General features: G+C 39.1%; 2 protein-coding genes across 4 annotated transcripts in view; one reads left to right on the top strand and one right to left on the bottom strand.

Annotated features, from left to right (window-relative positions):
- Nucleotides 1-19,078, top strand: part of LOC126188917 (proclotting enzyme) — a 162,504-nt gene extending 143,426 nt beyond the window's left edge. Inside the window, exons 7-8 of the mRNA XM_049930629.1 lie at nucleotides 11,480-11,625; nucleotides 18,095-19,078. Of these exons, the coding sequence (XP_049786586.1) occupies nucleotides 11,480-11,625; nucleotides 18,095-18,247 (299 nt within the window). The 3' untranslated portion in view covers nucleotides 18,248-19,078. The remainder of the gene's footprint in view (nucleotides 1-11,479; nucleotides 11,626-18,094) is intronic.
- LOC126188916 (serine/threonine-protein kinase greatwall) overlaps nucleotides 18,539-23,197 on the bottom strand; it is a 132,374-nt gene continuing 127,715 nt past the window's right edge. For all 3 annotated transcript variants that reach the window (XM_049930627.1, XM_049930628.1, XM_049930626.1), the window contains one exon: nucleotides 18,539-19,498. In XM_049930627.1, the coding sequence (XP_049786584.1) occupies nucleotides 19,452-19,498 (47 nt within the window). In that variant the 3' untranslated portion in view covers nucleotides 18,539-19,451. The remainder of the gene's footprint in view (nucleotides 19,499-23,197) is intronic.

The following is a 23,197-nucleotide window of genomic DNA, read 5'->3' on the forward strand; positions in this document are numbered from 1 at the left end:
TTAGGTTAGATGGCCTCGGGCAAGTGAATAAAGGGCAACAGCCTCAACGGGTGCGGGGCAAAGTCAGGACATGCGGGGACCAAGCAGCAATCGGTATTGTAATTGTAAACTGTCGAAGCTGCGTTGGTAAAGTACCGGAACTTCAAGCGCTGATAGAAAGCACCGAAGCTGAAATCGTTATAGGTACAGAAAGCTGGCTGAAGCCAGAGATAAATTCTGCCGAAATTTTTACAAAGGCACAGACGGTGTTTAGAAAGGATAGATTGCATGCAACCGGTGGTGGAGTGTTCGTCGCTGTTAGTAGTAGTTTATCCTGTAGTGAAGTAGAAGTGGATAGTTCCTGTGAATTATTATGGGTGGAGGTTACACTCAACAACCGAGCTAGGTTAATAATTGGCTCCTTTTACCGACCCCCCGACTCAGCAGCATTAGTGGCAGAACAACTGAGAGAAAATTTGGAATACATTTCACATAAATTTTCTCAGCATGTTATGGTCTTAGGTGGAGATTTCAATTTACCAGATATAGACTGGGACACTCAGATGTTTAGGACGGGTGGTAGGGACAGGGCATCGAGTGACATTATACTGAGTGCACTATCCGAAAATTACCTCGAGCAATTAAACAGAGAACCGACTCGTGGAGATAACATCTTGGACCTACTGATAACAAACAGACCCGAACTTTTCGACTCTGTAAGAGCAGAACAGGGAATCAGTGATCATAAGGCCGTTGCAGCATCCCTGAATATGGAAGTTAATAGGAATATAAAAAAAGGGAGGAAGGTTTATCTGTTTAGCAAGAGTAATAGAAGGCAGATTTCAGACTACCTAACAGATCAAAACGAAAATTTCTGTTCAGACACTGACAATGTTGAGTGTTTATGGAAAAAGTTCAAGGCAATCGTAAAATGCGTTTTAGACAGGTACGTGCCGAGCAAAACTGTGAGGGACGGGAAAAACCCTCCGTGGTACAACAACAAAGTTAGGAAACTACTGCGAAAGCAAAGAGAGCTTCACTCCAAGTTTAAACGCAGCCAAAACCTCTCAGACAAACAGAAGCTAAACGATGTCAAAGTTAGCGTAAGGAGGGCTATGCGTGAAGCGTTCAGTAAATTCGAAAGTAAAATACTAGGTACCGACTTGACAGAAAATCCTAGGAAGTTCTGGTCTTACGTTAAATCAGTAAGTGGCTCGAAACATCATGTCCAGACACTCCGGGATGATGATGGCATTGAAACAGAGGATGACAAGCGTAAAGCTGAAATACTAAACACCTTTTTCCAAAGCTGTTTTACAGAGGAAGACCGCACTGCAGTTCCTTCTCTAAATCCTCGCACCAACGAAAAAATGGCTGACATTGAAATAAGTGTCCAAGGAATAGAAAAGCAACTGGAATCACTCAACAGAGGAAAGTCCACTGGACCTGACGGGATACCAATTCGATTCTACACAGAGTACGCGAAAGAACTTGCCCCCCTTCTAACAGCCGTGTACCGCAAGTCTCTAGAGGAACGGAAGGTTCCAAATGATTGGAAAAGAGCACAGGTAGTCCCAGTCTTCAAGAAGGGTCGTCGAGCAGATGCGCAAAACTATAGACCTATCTCTCTGACGTCGATCTGTTGTAGAATTTTAGAACATGTCTTTTGCTCGAGTATCATGTCGTTTTTGGAAACTCAGAATCTACTATGTAGGAATCAACATGGATTCCGGAAACAGCGATCGTGTGAAACCCAACTCGCTTTATTTGTTCATGAGACCCAGAAAATATTAGATACAGGCTCCCAGGTAGATGCCATTTTCCTTGACTTCCGGAAGGCGTTCGATACAGTTCCGCACTGTCGCCTGATAAACAAAGTAAGAGCCTACGGAATATCAGACCAGCTGTGTGGCTGGATTGAAGAGTTTTTAGCAAACAGAACACAGCATGTTGTTCTCAATGGAGAGACATCTACAGACGTTAAAGTAACCTCTGGCGTGCCACAGGGGAGTGTTATGGGACCATTGCTTTTCACAATATATATAAATGACCTAGTAGATAGTGTCGGAAGTTCCATGCGGCTTTTCGCGGATGATGCTGTAGTATACAGAGAAGTTGCAGCATTAGAAAATTGTAGCGAAATGCAGGAAGATCTGCAGCGGATAGGCACTTGGTGCAGGGAGTGGCAACTGACCCTTAACATAGACAAATGTAATGTATTGCGAATACATAGAAAGAAGGATCCTTTATTGTATGATTATATGATAGCGGAACAAACACTGGTAGCAGTTACTTCTGTAAAATATCTGGGAGTATGCGTGCGGAACGATTTGAAGTGGAATGATCATATAAAATTAATTGTTGGTAAGGCGGGTACCAGGTTGAGATTCATTGGGAGAGTCCTTAGAAAATGTAGTCCATCAACAAAGGAGGTGGCTTACAAAACACTCGTTCGACCTATACTTGAGTATTGCTCATCAGTGTGGGATCCGTACCAGATCGGGTTGACGGAGGAGATAGAGAAGATCCAAAGAAGAGCGGCGCGTTTCGTCACAGGGTTATTTGGTAACCGTGATAGCGTTACGGAGATGTTTAACAAACTCAAGTGGCAGACTCTGCAAGAGAGGCGCTCTGCATCGCGGTGTAGCTTGCTCGCCAGGTTTCGAGAGGGTGCGTTTCTGGATGAGGTATCGAATATATTGCTTCCCCCTACTTATACCTCCCGAGGAGATCACGAATGTAAAATTAGAGAGATTAGAGCGCGCACAGAGGCTTTCAGACAGTCGTTCTTCCCGCGAACCATACGCGACTGGAACAGGAAAGGGAGATAATGACAGTGGCACGTAAAGTGCCCTCCGCCACACACCGTTGGGTGGCTTGCGGAGTATAAATGTAGATGTAGATGTAGATGTATTTTTGCAGAATATTTGATTTCTCAAACATTTTTTGAAGTATCTACAACTTCATGTGAAATAGGGTTAAGATTTGCCACCTATTGTAGCCGGTGTATCTCTTTAACACTTGACAGTTCTTCAACCATACAATCAACATTCAGTCATTCTCACACAGAGAAAAGCAGGTAACAGTCTCACATTAAAAACATCACAAGACTGCATCCTTCATCATGTCTGGCAGATCATAACTGTCGCTTTAATCTTTCCTTCATTAAAATATATTGGAATATTATAAATTTGGAAAATAAATTCTGCTCCATAAAAATAACAATACACCAACAGTGGTGTAATTATTTTCAGTCACAGTCTGTTCACATCCAAATAAATATACTTCTGGTTAGCCTGCAAGTGACAGTTTCAGTGTATCATGTAACTCAGCTACTTATTGACGAATACCATATAACAGAATGTGCACTTGTCTGAAATAATCTACATTCCTAGAAAAACTAAACATGTAACATCTCTGAGTGGGATTGTAATGATTAATGTGAGAATATGTATCCAATAAAATGCTGTGTGTGACAAGAATTGTTAAACTTAATGCTTTGTTTTTAAGTACTTTTTATATTTAGTGGTATATCATTATTAAACTGCTTTCATAACACTTTTTCAGTGCATTATGTGAGCAGTTCTCTGAAAGCTTTAAACTGTTGGATAATTTTCCGTATGTTAATTAATGGAAGCAATCACTCTCTTGTCCATGTAGTGTTTTCTTGTACTACAGACTTGTTTAGTTTGCAAGATTTCTTCTACATTTAAAGACAAGCAAATTACTGCTGCTGCAAGCTAACAAACCAAAACGATCAACTCAGACAAATACCTGGTTGTATCAAACTGTGGTGAATATGAAATGGAATAAAGCTATAGGCTTAATCATAGGTACAGCAGGTGGCAGTTCTTGATTCACTGAGAGGATTGTATTGGTATTTATAATTACTGGTAGATACCCCAAGAGTAATGAATTAATAAAAAACTAAAAAAATGGAACCCAACAGAATGTATGTTGCCCAATAATTGACTAATTAAAAAAAGTTTTATGTTTGAGGAAACACACCTACTACACAATAAAAAGAGAAATATAAATGTTGATTGCTGTTGCTGTGAAACAACAAATTAAATTATGTGCCTACATAATGTGGTAGCATCAGTGCATATAGTCAACACTGTATTCCACTTGATACATATTGGTCTACCCATTTATAAAAATTCTGAGTTGTACTCAATCACACTTTTGCTCAGCAGACATACAATCAGTCATAACGAATTTTATTTGTGCTGCACTCACTAAAGAAAACTCGCAGCATCTTGTGGGGAGAACGTTAAGTTAGTATTAGAACAAGATTACAGCTTCATTATATTTGCAGCAGCTCCATGCAAACAGTGCTGTTTGTACAAACTAATAAAATAAAAATACAGTCAAGATCATCAATCAGGGCTTCAGTTATCATACCAGTTTATTCTGCCTCCATAGGTTATTACAAAATAGTCAAAACAGTTTTGCGTCAAGCAGCATGTATTAAAAAAATTGTTGCAGTCAACTGATTTAGTCAGATCAGTGGTTTCCAATTACTGTAACAGACTGCAAATACTTTTGCTGCTTCAAAATAATTTCTTCTCTTCTCCATAAAAAAGGTGAAAATATAACAATAACTCTGTTATAAAAATACTCAAGATCAGACACTAAAAGAAATTTATGAAATTTGACAGTGGACTGTACCTTTCATACAATAAACTTTCTTAGATTACACACAAACAAACTACCTTTTTGGAGCAAATACATTAAAATATCATTACTATTTATTGATTTTATAAATAAACCACATTTCCACTTTATTAGCATAAAACTGAAATGTTACTCTTTATGTAGAGTTATGATCATAGTTTTTTTTCCCCCAAAGAGTTATAGCAATGAGTTATATATTTTTTTAAAAGAATATCATTTTTTTCTTTCATTTAGCTGAAGTATTTAAACCAACAGTGTACAGATAAAATGTCTATAAATTTTATTTAGGGACCTAGAAATGTTCAAAGTTTTAGGAGTATATGCAACATGTTTTACATAACTGGAAATGTTCAGATGGATGTTCTGGTGGCAAAAATGTTTATTTAAAATGAACTACTTTAAAAACTTCTTTCAAGTGAATATTATTATTTACTTAAAAAAAATTAAAAAAAAATTACACACACACAAGTTAGGACACACAGTATCTCAAAATGCAACTGAAAGAAAACATGATAAACTCAAACTTCTCTTACAGCACACAACTTTGAGGATTAACAGATAGACACAGACACACACAGAGGTGACAAAAGTCATGGGATACCTCCTAATATCATGTTAGACCTCCTTCAGCAGAGTGTAGTGCTGTGATTCAGCATGGCATGGACTTAATAAGTCATTTGGACGTCCCCTGCAGAAACAGTGAGCCATGCTCCCTCTATAGCCATCTATAATTGCGAAAGTGTTGCCAGTGCAGGATTTTGTGCATGAACTGACCTCCTGATTATGTCCCATAAGTGTTCAATGGGGTTCATGTTGGGTGATCTGGGTGGCCAAGTCATTCACTCAAACTGTCCAGAACGTTCTTCAAACGAGTAGGAAACAATTGTAGCCCAGTGATACAGTACATTATCATGCATAAAAGTCCCATTGTTTTTTTTTTTTTTTTTTTTTTTTTTTTTTTTTGGTAACATGGAGTCAACAAACGACTGTAAATGGTCTCTAAGTTGCCAAACGTAACCATTTCCAGTCAATGATCAGTTCAGCTGGGCCAGAGGACCCAGTTCATTGCTTGTAAACACAGCCCACATCATTATGGAGCCACCACCAGCTAGCACAGTGCCTTGTTGAAAACTTGGGTCTATGGCTTCATGGGGTCTGTGCCACACTCAAACCCCACCATCAGTTCTTACCAACTGAAATTGGGACTCATCTGACCAGGTCACAGTTTCCCAGTCATCTAGGGTCCAATTGATATGGTCACGAGCCCAGGAGGGGCACTGCAGCTAATGTTGTGCTATTAGCAAAGACACTCAATTCTGCTACGTAGCTCATTAACGCCAAATTTCGCTGTGCTGTCAAAACAGATGCATTCATCGTGCATCCCACATCGATTTCGGAAGTTATTTCACACATATTTGCTGTCTGTTACCACTGACAGCTCTATGCAAACAGCACTGCTCTCGGTCCTTAAGCGAACGCTGTCAGCATCTGTGCTGTCCGTCTTGAGAGGTAATGCCTGTAATTTGGTATTCTTGGCAAACTCTTGACACTGTGGATCTCAGAATACTAAGTTCCGTACCGATTTCCTAAATGTAATGTCCTATGCAGCTAGCTTCAACTACCATTCCACATTAAAATTCTGTTAATTTCCATCGTGCAGCCATAATCATATTGGAAACCTCCTCACATGAATCACCTGAGTGCAAATGACAGCTCCGCCAATGCACTGCCCTTTTACATCTTGAGTACACAATACTACTGCCATCTGTATATCTGCATATCGCTATCCCATGACTTTTGTCACCTTAGTGTATAAACTATGAAGATACTACAAAGTGTCATTATCTACTGTCAGCTTTGTCACTGCTTTCAATACTTTGTCCTTGGTGGCTTCTGTTATGTGGATTACACTATCACAATAATAAATGAATGGTGACGGAACAGGAGGTGGGAATTCTGTGCAAGACATATTAAACCAAAGTTACTGTAAGAAACAGTAATGTGGCAAGATGACAAAATGTTTATCATGTTAAACAGCAAACAAATTTTTAGTGCAAGGTTCTCAAATGAGGAACTGATACTTAAAGTATGCTAAGTAAATGTGCTCCTGTGTTAAACAGTCAGTAGTGGTTAAGAGTAATAGAGGGCTAATAAATTGTGAGCCAAGGCTGTTGGCTAGAAAAAGATGAAATGTATAGTACTGCCAATGCATACACAAAAAAGTAAGACACACACACTGCCTACCTTTCAGAACTAATTGTTCTCTCGTCAGGGAGGAAGGTTAAAAAGGAAGGGCCAGTCACTCAAACTCATGGGTGAGAGACACCCATGTTTATTAGACTTAAGTAAGGATACAAAAAAATGGTTCAGCACCTGTGTGCAAATAGCTGAGCATAGCTTGAGAAAAAAAGAGAATTGCAACAGCAGCACTTATGCACCTGTAAGATCAAACCAAAATATAGCACTACTATTGTCATGCAACGCACAGAGGAACACTGTTTCTGAACAATAAAGTAAATGGCCATCCTGAATATGAATAAATTGTGACTTGAGTTCATTAAGTGGATGAAGTTAATCCTTTCCAACAAGGGCATATAAGACAACAGCAAATAACAAGAGAGGACAGAAGTACTGCAAAATCAGTGAAAGAATCCCCAGCTTATTAAACATCTACATATATATTTTGCAAACCATTATGAAGTGCATACTAGAAGGTACTTACTATTTTACCATGTTAGGATTTTTTCACAGCCCTTTCAGCTATGGAGTGCACAAAGAATGAGTGCTTAAACACCTCTGTGCAAAATGTGTTTAGCCTAATTTTATCTTCACGGTTGCTATGGGAGTGATAAGTAGGGGGCTGAACCACATCTCTACATTTTTCATTTAATAATGATTCTTGAAACTTTATAATTAACAGTGACTAACAAAGATTCGAGAGTATTAGGAAAGGGATAGATCACTTCTCATCATGAAGATGGCCCATTGAGTTGAAGAAAGATACAAAAAAAGACTGTTACATAATAGCTTGTGACCAAAGCCTTCTTGGGAAAAAAAAAGAAAAAAAACCACACACACACACACACACACACACACACACACACACACACACAGCCTGTTGGAGCTGCCGGTGGTAATGGTCATATGTGCATGAAGTGTGCTTTCTTGTGTGAATGTGTGTTTCTTTGTTGAAGAAAGCTTTGGCCGAAAGCTATAATGTGTAACAGTCTTTTTGTTGTGTCTGTCTACAACTAAACAAGTCACCTTCATGGTGAGTAGCAATTTTTCCTTTTCCTGACGTTGTTTATATTCCAAACTGGAGTTTCCATTGTTTAAAATAAGATTCCCTAGATGCAGGACATATTAAGTGAATGGGCATGAGAATGGGGAAAAGGTGTAGTTGATCATTACCAGTTTCTGCAGCAAATTGGTCAATTAATTTCATATTAAGAAAACAGTCTTAATCGTGTCTTTTTATTTATTTAGTGCCGACCGGCTTCAGCTCATCACAGGGGCCACCTTCAGGGCGAACACACCACTGGTCGACTGCTGGTGGCGTGACGTCTACCAGGTGTGGCAGAAGACTGTGACGCCACCAGCAGTCAACCAGTGGTATGTTCACCCTGAAGTTGACCCCTGCGGTGAGCCGAAACTGGTCGGCACCAAATAAATAAAAAAATGTGATTAAGACTATTTTATTAATACTAAGTTAATTTTATATCAATCGCTGTTACTCCACAACCATGTTGTCCAAACATCTAAATTGGTCAATGTTCAGACTTTCTATGCAGAGGGTGCCTGGTTTAACTCTTAAGTTGTGTAACATTTTCTTTTCCTTTTTCCACAATAATTTTGACTTTGTAATTGGTGTTTGAGGTCCTATACAACAGAAAACACACCCTCCAACTATAAGAAAGTGCCATTAATTCTATACAAACAATGTGATCTTCGGTTTTCCAAGCTTTAAACCAAATCAGATACCTTGAGATTTTCAGTCTTACCAAGAACTCTTGTAAGATCACGTTTGATGATGTGTTGGACAGACGGAAAGAAAGTGACACTTCTGTTGGCAGGTATGACAAAACTCATGTCAACTGCTCATGTACGATGGGTACTGTGCACATCTTAACTTCTCAGTGGTTTAGATAGAATAATTGTAGTTCGTGTCTCTACTCTTCAATGTATGTTCCATGCTGCTATTTAACATCTTTGGAACAAAGATGGCTACAGGAAATTGCTGCAGTAGTAATGACTGTTTTTTACTAATATGAAAACATTATTCACTGTATCCTCACACACCCCTACTTGCAGAAAAGATTTTGTATTATAATCAAATTATTATGAACAAAAACTGGAACATGTGAGGCAATACTGACCTTACGACTTATCTTAGAAGAAAGATTAAGGAAAGGCAAACCTACGTTTCTAGCATTTGGAGACTTAGAGAAAGCTTTTGACAATGTTGACTGGAACACTATCTTTCAAATTCTAAAGGTGGCAGGGGTAAAATACAGGGAGCGAAAGGCTATTTACAATTTGTACAGAAACCAGATGGCAGTTATAAGAGTTGAGGGACATGAAAGGGAAGCAGTGGTTCGGAAGGGAGTAAGACAGGGTTGTAGCCTCTCCCCGATGTTATTCAATCTGTATATTGAGCAAGCAGTAAAGGAAACAAAAGAAAAATTCGGAGTAGGTATTAAAATCCATGGAGAAGAAATAAAAACTTTGAGGTTCACTGATGACATTGTAATTCTGTCAGAGACAGCAAAGGACTTGGAAGAGCAGTTGAACGGAATGGATGGTGTCTTGAAGGGAGGATATAAGATGAACATCAACAAAAGCAAAACGAGGATAATGGAATGCAGTCGAATGAAGTCTGGTGCTGCTGATGGAATTAGATTAGGAAATAAGACACTTAAAGTAGTAAAGGAGTTTTGCTATTTGGGGAGCAAAATAACTGATGATGGTCGAAGTAGAGAGGATATAAAATGTAGACTGGCTATGGCAAGGAAAGCGTTTCTGAAGAAGAGAAATTTGTTAACATCGAGTATAGATTTAAGTGTCAGGAATTCGTTTCTGAAAGCATTTGTATGGAGTGTAGCCATGTATGGAAGTGAAACAAGGACGGTAAATAGCTTCTACAAGAAGAGAATAGAAGCTTTCGAAATGTGGTGCTACAGAAGAATGCTGAATATTAGATGGGTAGATCACATAACTAATGAGGAAGTATTGAATAGGATTGGGGAGAAGAGAAGTTTGTGGCATAACTTGACCAGAAGAAGGGATCGGTTGGTAGGACATGTTCTGAGGCATCAAGGGATCACCAATTTAGTATTGGAGGGCAGTGTGGAGGGTAAAAATCGTATGGGGAGACCAAGAGATGAATAGAAGGATGTAGGTTGCAGTAGGTACTGGGAGATGAAGAAGCTTGCACAGGATAGAGTAGCATGGAGAGCTGCATCAAACCAGTCTCAGGACTGAAGACCACAACAACAACATGAACAAAAAAAAAAAAAAGTTTCCATTTATCAACCACAAACTGGAGATTGTTTATATGAAAGCTTTGTATGAAAGTATAGATAGTTCTCCTGTCAGGAGCTTCCAGCAGTGCACAGTTTCTAGAATTACTCTGAAAGTAAACAGCTTTCTCAGAAAAGCTGCACTGTTAGCTTATACAGGGTGAGACTGACCCAAATGATAATTACTTTTCACCTTTCATAACAATTCTTCTCATGAACGTATCTTTCATAACAATTCTTCTCATGAACGTATCACATTTTCTGCAGAAGAAACAAATGAACTCAAAGGAACTGTTCCTCCAAATATTACTAACAGCTCAACAAATACTTCTTATTTGTGTAGTGTGACTAGGAATTTTAATCAAAAAATCAAAATGTTAATGAAAATAAGAACTTTCATTTTTCTACCTTTTCACCAACTGAAGGACTAATTTAAGAGAGTATCCTTGCTGCCATGAACAATAAGAGACTTATTTTAGAACTAATTATGGAAAATATATGATCTAAAAGTAAAGCAATGAGGGAGAAAATGAGTTGTCTCGGTTCCGACAGTATTACTTCTATGCGCACTACAGTTAACCAAAGTCACATACCAGTGAAATTTACCAAGAATTAAAAACTTTTTTTTTTAATAGAACTCCACTTGCTTTGTAAAAATAGTTACTAAGTGGAAAATTAAAGTAAAGCTGTAAACTAATCATTGAAACTCATTCTTTTATACTTCTATTTTTGTTTAACATGTACTGAATATGTAAGTACAATTAGTAAGGCCTTAAAAAAGTCAAATTACTGTTTTTTTTAAAACAGAAGGATAGGTAAAAATTGGCTGGCCACCAAAATGTTAACTACAGAACATACGAGCAGGAGAACAGAATGTAAATTCTGACAATATCAGCAATAATATGTCACACATAGATTGAAATCAAATCAAACAATCGACGAGGCACTTACATGCAGAATATCTTCACAGCTGTTGATCTTTTTAATCTCACTTATGATATCAATTCAGTTTCTTAAAACATATAGGGAATTTCTAAAGAAGAAGAACTCTGCTTAGTTTGATTCTGTCACACAATAAAAGAGAGAGAATGGACTTGTATGGTGCACAATTTTCAAATTAAAATAAAAGTTCAAGAAATGCTTCAAAGTGCAATAGCTGACATCTTAATTACTGCTCCTTTCCAAATTTTATACAGAAACAGCACTTCCTTTATCTGATTTCTTTTTAATGTAATTATATAGTAATGTGCAGCTACTGCTGGGAATAATGTCACAACATTATCAACACTTGTTGCTACCCACAGGTGGCCCACAACCAGCAGTCTTGCAGGAGGTAACAATACCCATATGGACAAATCGAGAATGTAAGGCAAAATATGGAAATGCAGCACCTGGTGGCATAGTGGAACATTTTCTATGTGCAGGACAAGCAGGACGTGACTCATGCAGTGTAAGTATGGTACAGATAATGCTTTAATTACTATATCAAACAAAATGGCTCTACTCACTCATTGTTAGCCCCAAAGTTTCAATAAAAAGGGTGTCTTCTTCCTATGTAAACAAGTTTAAGGGAAGCACTTTTCTAACTGCAGGCACAAACTACACATTAGACCTAACAGTTTCAGTAAAATGAATGTTTTGAGAGTTATTTCACGGGAAATGAACAGAATGCTGCACATTAGGTTTCAGTCTTCCAGTACTTTATAATCATTTGCCCCGTGACTGTATATCTATTTTTTAGGAGGCCCATTTGACCTGTTTTTCCTGAACTGATGAAAAAGCAGATATTTCAATGACGATTCCAAAGAATTGTGTTATGCAAAGAAATATTTACCATCCAATATAACAGTCAGCTTTGAAAATAGCTCTGAAACTGATATTGCAGTAGAATACGGGATTAACACATTCCAGAAATGCATATGATTTAGAAAAGCTTCAGAAAATATAAATCTGAAAAGCTGAATGGAGATCTGAACATTACTGTTGTCTGAATACAAATCTTAATCACTATGTTGACTCACAACGTACAGAGAAATCAGTAAAATTACAGTGCCTAAAGAAAAGTGAAAACAAATGTAAATTCACATGCACAATAGTAATGTTTGGAAAAGCACGAAAAGGGGGTGATAGAACATAACAATAGGTCCAAAGAAAAGAAGACGAAGGAAATCAACATACTGACAACAAAAACAGTGAAAAAATCTAATAATATAAAAAATATCCTGACCACCAACTTAATAACTTGTTGGTCTACAGTGCAATACAACAGAGATTCTGCGGGCACAGATTCAAGAAGTCCTTGATAGGTATCTAAAGGTACATGAAATCATATGTCTCTGCACAAGTCATACAATTCCCATAACTTACAGGCCAGTGGTTTTCAGTGGTGCAGATTGGCATTGACAGCATCACAGCTGTGGTGTTCCATCATGTTCATATCAGGCTAATTTGGTGGCCAATGCACCAACATGAGTTCACTATTATGCTCCTAAAACTGCTGTAACATGATTCTGGCCTTTTGACACCGACAGCTATCCTCCTGCTGGAAAATGCCATCATAGTCAGGGAATACAACAACAATTAAGGTGTGCAAGTGCTCCATAACAATGTTCATGCAGTCCACGGCTGTTATGGCGCCATTAGTTATTACCACAAGTCTCATGGAAGCCAGCTGAATATCTACCAGAGCATAATACTGCCCCAACTGGCCTGTGTCCTTAGTGTGCTGCACATTTTGAGCCTGGATGACTGCTTATCCTGTAATGACCACTGACATGGTGTAATAAGAAATATGATTCATCCAACCAGACAGTAAGATTCCATTGACCCATGGTACAATCCCATACTGCAGTCCTATTTCACAATGTCACAGAATGCCGCCTTGTATGCTTTGGAGAGCAGGCAAGCTTCTGACCACCACATTCTGAGATGAGACATAGGCATCCAACATCCTGTCAACTACATGATGTTTCAACATCCTTCAGCTAGAATGAAATTTTCACTCTGCAGTGGAGTGTGTGCTGATATGAAACTTCCTGGCAGATTAAAACTGTGTCCCTGATCGAGACTTGAACTCGGGACCTTTGCCTTTGGCGGGCAAGTGCTCTACCATCTGAGCTACTCAAGCACGACTCGCGCCCCATCCTCACAGCTTCACTTCCACCAGTACCTTGTCTACTACCTTCCAAACTTCAAAGAAGCTCTCCTGGCAGAAGTGAAGCTATGAGGATAGGGAGTGAGTTGTGCTTCGGTAGCCAGTGGTAGAGCACTTGCCCGTGAAAGGCAAAGGTCCTGAGCTCGAGTCTCGGTCCTCCACACAGTTTTAATCTGCCACGAAGTTTCATCCTTCAACTGCTTGCCACAGATGCTCATGACAGTATCATGTCAACAGCATGTTGCTGTTTCCGAGATGCTCATTCCCAGACACCAGACTATAACAATCTGTGTGCTGTCAAAGTCACTTATGTCAGTGGATTTTCCCATCTGTCGCACTATCATCACTAGAATGATTTCTCATTTATTTCTGCTCCAGTTATATACTTTCCTTGCTGTATCACAGCTTGCAATGGTATCAAGCAGCATTATCAAACTCCCACATGTCTCAAAGCTCTTGATGTTAATGTTGTGTGTGTCTGTCTCCATTAGTAATGCAGCTTATGTCTAACCTCATATCCTGAACTTCTTTTTCCTTCAGTGAGTTTATTTTTCCTTTATCCTCGACTGTCCTGTCACCTGTTTCTTCTCATACTAGCCGTCCTGTCTTTTAAGTGGATTTTTCACTGCCTTCAGTTACCCCTGGCCATCATCCTCAGTTTGTTAAATCATGTCCCCCTTTTCTATTTCTCATCCATCTCAGGCTGTGCTCATCACCAACTAAATAGTTTCACAAGTAAAACCGAGGTGCATCCAGAAAGTAGGTTACGATTGCATCCAGAGATGACATGAGTAGTCTGATAAGAATATATGAGATGTGATTGGGAAGTTTTAAGAATGGATCCGCTAATGCTTACTGGTTTGGCGGGCAGGTACATGAAGGGTGGGGAGTGAGTCATTGCCTTGTCCTTGAATGCCCTCTGACAGGAAATTGTGTTTCCTTTATTCACTTCATTGTGGCAGCTGGTTGAGTGAGAGTCTGTTAGGGCTTGTTGCTGGATTCTGCCTGCGTGAAAATGTACATAAAAACAGAGCAACGATTTTGTGTGAAATTTTGTTTTAAAACTGGGAAATTAGCTTCTGAGACTTACAAACTGTTAAAAACAGCTTTTGGTGATAACTGTATGAGCCAGTCAAATGTGTTTGTCTGTTTCAACATATTTAAAAATGGCCACGAATCATTTGAAAATGAACCACAGTCTGGCCAAACTTCCACCTAAGTGACAATTTTGAAGGAGATACATCACAGTAGCATGTAAGTACCACCATTGTACAATTACAAGCCCATTCTTAAAGCTTTCCAATCACACCTCATATATGCACAGTAGTAGAGAGGAGGTAAGCAGGAATAATGCTGTGCACTTTCAGTCTTGTGACAGCTATTTTTACCATACAGTGCTGTGATAAAATGGCTGCTCTGATACAGTCATCTGAAAACTGCAAGACTCATCCAGTTATCCGATTTTTGCACACTCATAAGCAATCTCCAGCAGATATCCATCGCCAATTGTTCATTCCACTTGTATGGACACAACATTTTGAGTTACTGTACGATCAGACAATATTGCAGGCTATTTACTGAACGACGAAGATTCTGGTGGCCAACTACTGCTGGTGACAACAGAACTGATGGAAACCGAGCAAAAAGCAATTTTGCAGAACCGGCACGTCAAAATTTCAGAACCATATGTTACACTGTGACACAGGACAACTAATGTTCTGGAAATCTAGAGAGATGGCACCACAGCGATTGGCCTCCCATGGCACAGAGGTGCACAGCAAAGGCAGCCTGTTCCCCTTCTCCTGTTTCCAGCAATGACATAAAAATTACCATGGCAATTTAGCATTTACAGGTGGGCTGGCTTGTGTTTGGCCTCCTTACCATATGCTTCTTGCTTCCATTTGCTTTCGCACTTTGACTCTCTCTAGTGCTGGTAGTGTAGAAGAAGTAACACAAGCTAACACCTTCCACACTCGGTGATAAAGCAAGGAGGCCCACCTTCCCTTGCCGCCTCTGATCAGTCGCCATTAAGGTGGGCCCCACACATACCGAGGGTCTGAATGATGTGCCCTAAACTTCCTCACTTAATTTATCTTTCCCTCCTGAGGAAGAAACTGTCAGTTCCAAAAGATGGGAATACTGTAATACCATTCATTTTTTAAAAAGTTGTACTGAAATGTCTCCTCCTCTTGGTAAGTATTGGCCAACCATTCTGTTTCTTGTAATTTTACAGTTTTCTCAAGTGTATTTGCCTTTTGACAGACTTTAACATCTATCGTCTTGGTCTTCAATGGCTCACCTGAAGACGACTGGCAGGTGCCCAGTCAAAATGTCATGGATTGTAATTAATGGTTACTGACAGCAAGCCCAAAACTTCATTCAATAACTATCACAGAATTTGACCTTAACAAGGATTTCAAATATTTTCACAGATGTTAATATTAATCCTCCAAAAGCTGCTAAACTACAATTTTATTTGTAACACCATTACAGTATAGTAGTTTGTTCTTTACTTGTTCCATATCATGTTTACAACAAACAGAATTTTAAAAAAGCCAACTAATGTGTAAAAAAGTGTGTTTATGGTAGAAAAACTAAGCTTATTCGCATAAATAAAAATATCAAAAAAGTTTCTACATAAACAAAAAAGAGAGCTACACTACAGGAACCTACAGTGTTGTTGTTGTCGTCATTATTGTTGTTATTATTTGACCAATAAAATCCATATTGCTGTATTATAGGTAACAATTACCTTATCGGACAGTACCAAGCAAAATAACACTTCCATTTTTACTGAAATGCCAAGGATGATACCGCACTCATGTTTATCTGATGTTTTAATTTATTATATTTGACAAATCAGTTGAAGTGAAATGTATGACTTACTTTATCTAAATTTTTCATTTGGTTCTAGTCCGTATATAGTGAAGTATGTTATATAGCAAATTCACAGGTATATTCAGTAGTTGAGGGTGAAACACCAATTGTAGCATTTCTCAAAATGGCCCAGAGTGAAGATATATTCTATTCAATTTGTTCATGAAATAACACAGTGGGCAGTTTTCACTGCATGTGCTCTCTCTAGTACAACTGATGATGACACAAAATAATAATAATAATAATAATAATAATAATAATTACACACAGTGAGCCTTTATACCTAAACACAACAAAGTGTTCAGGGTATAACATCAGAGGTACAAGAAACTATCACTGAAACTTGGCAATCAAGAATGTGTGCCATGCTATCTCATGACAGAGTAATGATTTGTAGACATAAAGGCTACAATAAACTTTGTGCTAGGTCAAATAGGCCAAGATAGGGTGGGGGAGAGGGGTATAGTTATGATCCACTCAAGGAATCATTGTGGCACCCACCAGGGGCGTTTAACCATAAACATGAAGAAAACTATGACCATAATGTCTTAAAGAGAACTGAACCTCCACCCCCACAACAGAAGCCCACAGTCTCAATCTCCAAATAAATCACATACTGAATACAATATTATGAGCAAGAAAGTTGCTTCTCACCATATAGTGGGGATGCTGAGTTGCAGATAGGCACAAAAAAAACTCTCACAACCGAAGCTTTCAGCCATTAAGGCCTTCGTCAACAACACACACACACACACACACACACACACACACACACACACACAGTGCATCATGGGAGTGGCGACATGGAGGTAAGGAGGAGGCTGTGGCAGGGAGCAGGAGGGATAGTATGGTGGGGATGGCAGACAGTGAAGTGCTACAGGTTAGACAGAGGGCAGGGGAGGAGGGAGGGGAGGGGAGTAGCAGAATAGAAGAGAAATAAGAAGACTTGGGGTTGGTGGTGGTGGTGGGTGGTGGCTGTGTAGTGCTGGAATGGGAATAGGGAAGGGGTTGAATGGGTGAGGACAGTGACTAACAACGGTTGAGGCCAGGAGGGTTATGGGAATGTAGGATGCATTGCAGGGAAAGTTCCCACTTGTGCAGTTCAGAAAAGCTGATGTTAATGATGGCACAGGCTGTGAATCAATCATTGAAATGAAGGATATCATGTATGGCAGCGTATTCAGCAACAGGGTGGTCCACTTGTTTCTTGGCCACTATTTGTAGGTGGCCATTCATGTGGGTAGACAGCTTGTTGGTTGTCATGCCTACATAGAATGCAGAACAGTTGTTGCAGCTTAGCTTATACACTACATGACTGGTTTCACAGGTAGCCCTGCCTTTGATGGAATATGTGATGTTAGTGACTGGTCTGGAGTAGGTGGTGTATGGGACAGGTCTTGCATCTACGTCTATACACGGGATGAGCCATGAGGTAAGAGATTGGGAGCAAGGGCTGTGTAAGGATGGAAGAGTATATTGTGTAGGTTCGATGGATGGAGGGAGAAATACCACTGTGGGAGGGGTAGGAAGGATAGTGGGCAGGTATTTCTCGGCATGACGAGACGAATTCAAAAGCCTGGCGGAGAATGTAATTCAGTTGCTGCAGTCCTGGGTGGTACTGAGTTACAAGGGAAATGCTCCTCTGTGGCCGGATGGTGGGACTTTGGGATGAGGTGGAGACTGGAAAGATAAGGCATGGGAGATTTGTATTTGTACAAGGTTGAGAGGATTTTCCATTGTTTGACATACTGAATACAAGTTCAGAAACAATACCCATTAAGGAGTCACAATTTAAGAGCCTCTACTCTAATTTTTCATTATAATAACTGCATTCCGAAACAGATTTTCTTACCATTATTCGGTCTTACTTAAAAGTTTTTGTTTACAGGGTGACAGTGGTGGCCCACTCATGATTAACAACGGCCGCTGGACACAGGTGGGCATTGTCAGTTGGGGAATTGGCTGTGGCAAAGGCCAGTATCCAGGAGTTTATACACGTGTCACTCATTTCATGCCATGGATTACAAAGAATCTGAAGTAATGCAGAAAATGAGAATGAGGTGGCACATCTTGCCGTTTTGTGATGGTATCAATAAGTTACAACAAAAACAGTACACAACTGTGCTTCAACTCTTCAAGATTTACAGTTATATTTACGACCCTCACTACTGTAACTATGCAGTAAATGATAAGTACACAACTACATTTACCAGAATGAACCAGGTCAATCCTACTTTATCATCATTACCAGTTTTGGAAACACACAACTGTTAACACTATGATCAAATGCCTGACATTTTATAAAAACACTTAGTCAGTTTTCACTGAAGTAGCATGGTTAATTCTTTGCGTGTGTTTGCAGTAGGTGTTTTCAAATGAGATGTTCCTTTACAAGACATCAGCACTGTGTGCAATGTTATTCAGATGTTTCATCCTTGAAAACAATTAAGTAGTCTTAATTCACTATGTTTATTTGACTCTTATGCATTCTGGTACATGGAAAACAAAAAAGGACTACTATGATGTGAAACTGTAGCACTTCAGTTATGCATTACTTAATTTTTAAATCCACATTTTATTCTTGCAGCTAGTCAGGCACTTTATGATAAAAAGTAGATGGAAATAGTTCACTGTGTCGCATAATATTGAAGAGTTCCTGCAAATTTGTGCCATTATTTTCCATGTTCTCGAAAAGAATATTATAACATAGATCTTTAATAGCTTACTAAAATCTGTACAAAATGATAAATGACTATTAGGCTTTGTACAGTGTATAAAACATCAATGTTAAATAATGGTACCATACACAAGAATTATGACTGTACTTTACAAAACAACTGATTATTTAAAATAAAGTTAATTTATTCAAAAATTTGTGGAGTTTTTTTGAGTGTGTGTCCCAAAAAAATTCTGAAAAGTCTAGTTGCAGAATTTATTTACCACACTGTACACATAACATTGTTTTTAAGTTCTCAGAAGTATTGCTATCAATAGCCACTACCATGTTATTTCACAATATAGCTTACAAGGAACTTCTAAGAGATACCACTTCATCACATAAAATTATACAAAAATATACATACAGTGCTATATAAAATTGTATAAAATAAATACTTTTCATCAACATACTTCTGGCAGTTAAAATTTAAAATGACTAGGAGAGAGAAGAAGAAAGAATGCATTCAGGCACAACAAGATTGTTGTTGGATGCAATGCGTATATGCCGAGCCATCAAAACTGCAACTTCACTGGTCAATATTTGAGACGTTCAGATGCAGAAGTGTATTCCTTGCTGAAAAAGAAATCATACGATGTATTAGCAGGTGGGCTGGGTTCTACAGTATGTTTTGTATACATATTTTAACAACCACAAACAGAAAAAGAAATTAACTAAATTAAGGATAAGTTCAACTGAAATCCAGAGAGCAGTCTACAAAATTAATATTCACCAAGTAAAAGAATAAACTGTTCTCAAACATCGGTGGAAGAGAGGTTGGGGAGGGAGATTAATCCAGTCTGTTGTTTACATCGAGTGGGGGATAAAACTATACTTTGTATTTGTCGAGCTAGTTTTGATTTCCACTGCCTGAGACTTTAATTAGCTTGATACACTGCTTTGAGTGTTCAATTATACGCAACATTTGAATGGAAAATGAAGTCACCAGTTCTACTGCGACGTTGTTCATTCACCAGGCTAGTTGGGATTGGATTGTTATCTTCTGAATGTGACAAATACCAGTTTCTTCAGAGCTCTTTGAGTGTCAGGATGTGTCCTATATGTGCAACTCTGTTTGGGTGTCCAGTTCAAGCCACAATGTAACATTCACTTGGACAATGGTATACAATCATATTCTGCACGAAATGTGGGAAGTTAGCTTCCAAAACTTTCCAATTATTGAGCAGGCTTCTGCATATGAATGTCTATCAAAATGGCAGGGTGATGTATATGAGTTTACTAGCTCTGGGTGCCATTCAACACTGAAAAGTGAAGACCATGTGATCGAACAACTGCAGATAAAGAAAGTGTGTGCAAAACTGGTCCCGAAAATCTATGAGAATGACCCCAAATCCAACTAGGAGCCCATTTGTAAAGAACTGCTGCAAATGTTGTAAAAATGATGCCACTTTTTTTTGACAATGCTATAATGAGAGATAAATCGTGGATTTACGAATGCGAGCCCAAGACAAAGAGACAGAGTCAGAGCTCAGAGTTGTACAATTCGTACTTATTGAGTCTCAAGAGGGCACGCATGAACAGACTGGAAGTTATGGTAATGCTCACAGTCTTTTCTGATGTTAGGGGTATTGTCCACCATGAGTTTGTACCTGCCAAACAGGCGGACAAAGTGTTTAAAGAGTTGAAAAAAGGGTCATAAATGTCAGCTCACACATTGCCAGTTCCTGGAAGCTCCACCAAGGCAATATGTCCAGCTCCATGGCCTTCTTGGTGAAGGATTACCTGGTCAAAAACAGTGCAGCAATGCTGCCACCTCCCTTACAGTCCCAACCTATCTCAGCAGACTTTTTTTGCTTCCTTGGCTCAAGACACTCTTGAAAGAACACTATTTTGATACTATCAACTATGTGCAAGTTGTTGTTATGAGTGCCCTAAAGGACATTTCAACCCAGACCATGCAGGATACCTACAACACTTGGTAATCCAGGGTGTATACGTGGACAAGGAAAAAAATTCCCGGATTTTTCCCGGATCTCCCAGTTGAAGATACACTTTCTCCCGGGTGAAAATACACTTTTTCCGTGTTAAGTGACAGTATACTTTCCCTCAGAACTGTAAAACGTATGAATCATTTGAATGGTTATGGTTCTATACAGCGGCTTAGGATTTCCCAGCACGTTAGAAAACGAAACTCGCAGGGGGGGGGGAAAAAAAAAAAAACACGTTTTGGAAAGTTCTTTGACGTGCAGCAACATGTACTCTGCAAATTTTCATATTACGAAAGTATAAATTCGCATTCGACCAAACACCGCTTGTTACTCTCCGATGGATTGAAATCGAGATTGCGATGCGCTTTTGTAAGCCAGTCATAGCTCATGTCACATGATCTCGCCAGCCGATGACAGCAGATATTCAGAGCATAGGACACGTGATGTAGTCAGCCAATAGCAACATCAGTGTTAAGTAGCGCGAACACACAAATAGGAAAAGTTAATATAAATAGTGCTGCTGCAAGAAAAGAAAAGCTCTCAGATATGGTATTGGTCTCTACGATTAGTAAGCCGCAAGAGAAGCTAAGCTTCCACATATGATGTTGATCTTTTTTGCGTGTTTTACAATTTAAGATACATCACACAAATGTGCCAGTAAAATGTTTAATGCCGTCATTAATCTCTGATCCTCTGGGCTGGAAATTCTTCCAAATGGATTGTCATCAAAGAGTTGATTTTTAAATGAGTGTCAAACGCTCTGTGATTTAAGAAATTCATCGTACATTCTCGCACATAGTTCATCTTGCGTAAAAGGAAATTTACTTTGAAAATAACGCTTTTCAAACCACAATTTGCAATATTTTCCTGCGATCTGTTAGAAATAGATTTGTTCCGGCAGATAAGAGGTGTCACTGCGCTTGCGCAGTTGCGATGACGTAGGAAGCCCGTATGTGTGAAACATTATAAGATCTTACATTATGTCATAAAAGAAACAAGACATCAGAGGATACTCCAAGAGGGTCGGAATTTCGTGAACCATACTGCAACGAATAATTCGCCTTGCAGTGTACATTCGTATGTCCAGATTGCCAACAAAGTAGGTCTCGAGCTGATATTAAGCTCTTCAGTGTGGTGTTCGGGATGTCAGTTTTCTTGGAGTACCAGTACTGTATTATCTCATCTTGAGTTCTTTATTATGGCACAATGCTATACGTGCTAGAAGATGAAAACGTGCATTTGAAATGCAGCGAACAGTTTAAACTAGCCAATAGTGTGGTAAACACTTCGTTTCAAATAAATTGGCTGTCTCAGCAGAAAAGTAGATCAAAAGCCGGATTTCTGCAGCAAAGCAACAAAAGTAACTTCATTATTCTGCAAGGTGATTAATGCTTGACTGTCAGAAAGGTGGAAATAAAATATGAAACTAACAACACATTTTAGCCTTCCGTAATTACGTTAATGTATTTTAATTCACTTGATAGCTCCCAGCCATAGAAATCACTTTGTTTTCATTTGATGTGAGAGCAGTAAACGAAGAGCAAACAGCAAAATAACCAAATGTAAACAAGGATCACGTGGAGACTAGTCCCCCGCACTACAACTTACGACACTCAGATTCCTCTGCGTATCAGCCCCTGATCTACGATATTTCAAACCGGGGCAATAGTAGACCCGTTTAGTTATCCAGCGATTATTCTCTGGCTAGACGTTCGTACAACACGTTTTCCGCACCACTCCCACAATATAACCTAGCGGCTGCTAGTCGGGGACTATACAACTTGCCCTTTCTAGGTTAGCGATCTGACCAAAATTTTCTTTCAAAATTCCATTTTCTTGGATACACCGAGAAGATAATACGTAATGTTTCTTACCAGTTATTCCTGTTCGTCGCTTATTTCCGCTCTCGTAGTCTGAATCTATGGACTTTGCTAGTAATTTAAACAACACTGATCATTCGCATACCCAATCAATCACATAAACAAACAGCAGTTGGCATTCACCTGTTCGGCTTTATTCCACTGAACTCGTATAGCCCCGCCCCGTTTTGTCTGCTGGAAAGTTTATTTCTAGATGCGCCGAGGATTTCCCTGGCAGAGACATCACGTACACTATGCACGCATTCAAAAATCGACTTATGATTCATTCAGAAATCAACTTAGAATGTGTTCAAAAATTTTCAAAAACCAACAGGGATGCGCTTCAAAATCATTTGAACAATCGATAGACCAACGTGCGCTCCATGCTAGGCGCTTTGTGACAAGATTTTCTTCCTTAAGAATATGAGTTTGCCCCCACCCCCCTCGAAATTTCCGCCCAATTCATA

The sequence above is a fragment of the Schistocerca cancellata genome, chromosome 5 (assembly GCF_023864275.1).
Source record: "Schistocerca cancellata isolate TAMUIC-IGC-003103 chromosome 5, iqSchCanc2.1, whole genome shotgun sequence".
In the NCBI taxonomy this organism is placed as follows: domain Eukaryota; kingdom Metazoa; phylum Arthropoda; class Insecta; order Orthoptera; family Acrididae; genus Schistocerca; species Schistocerca cancellata.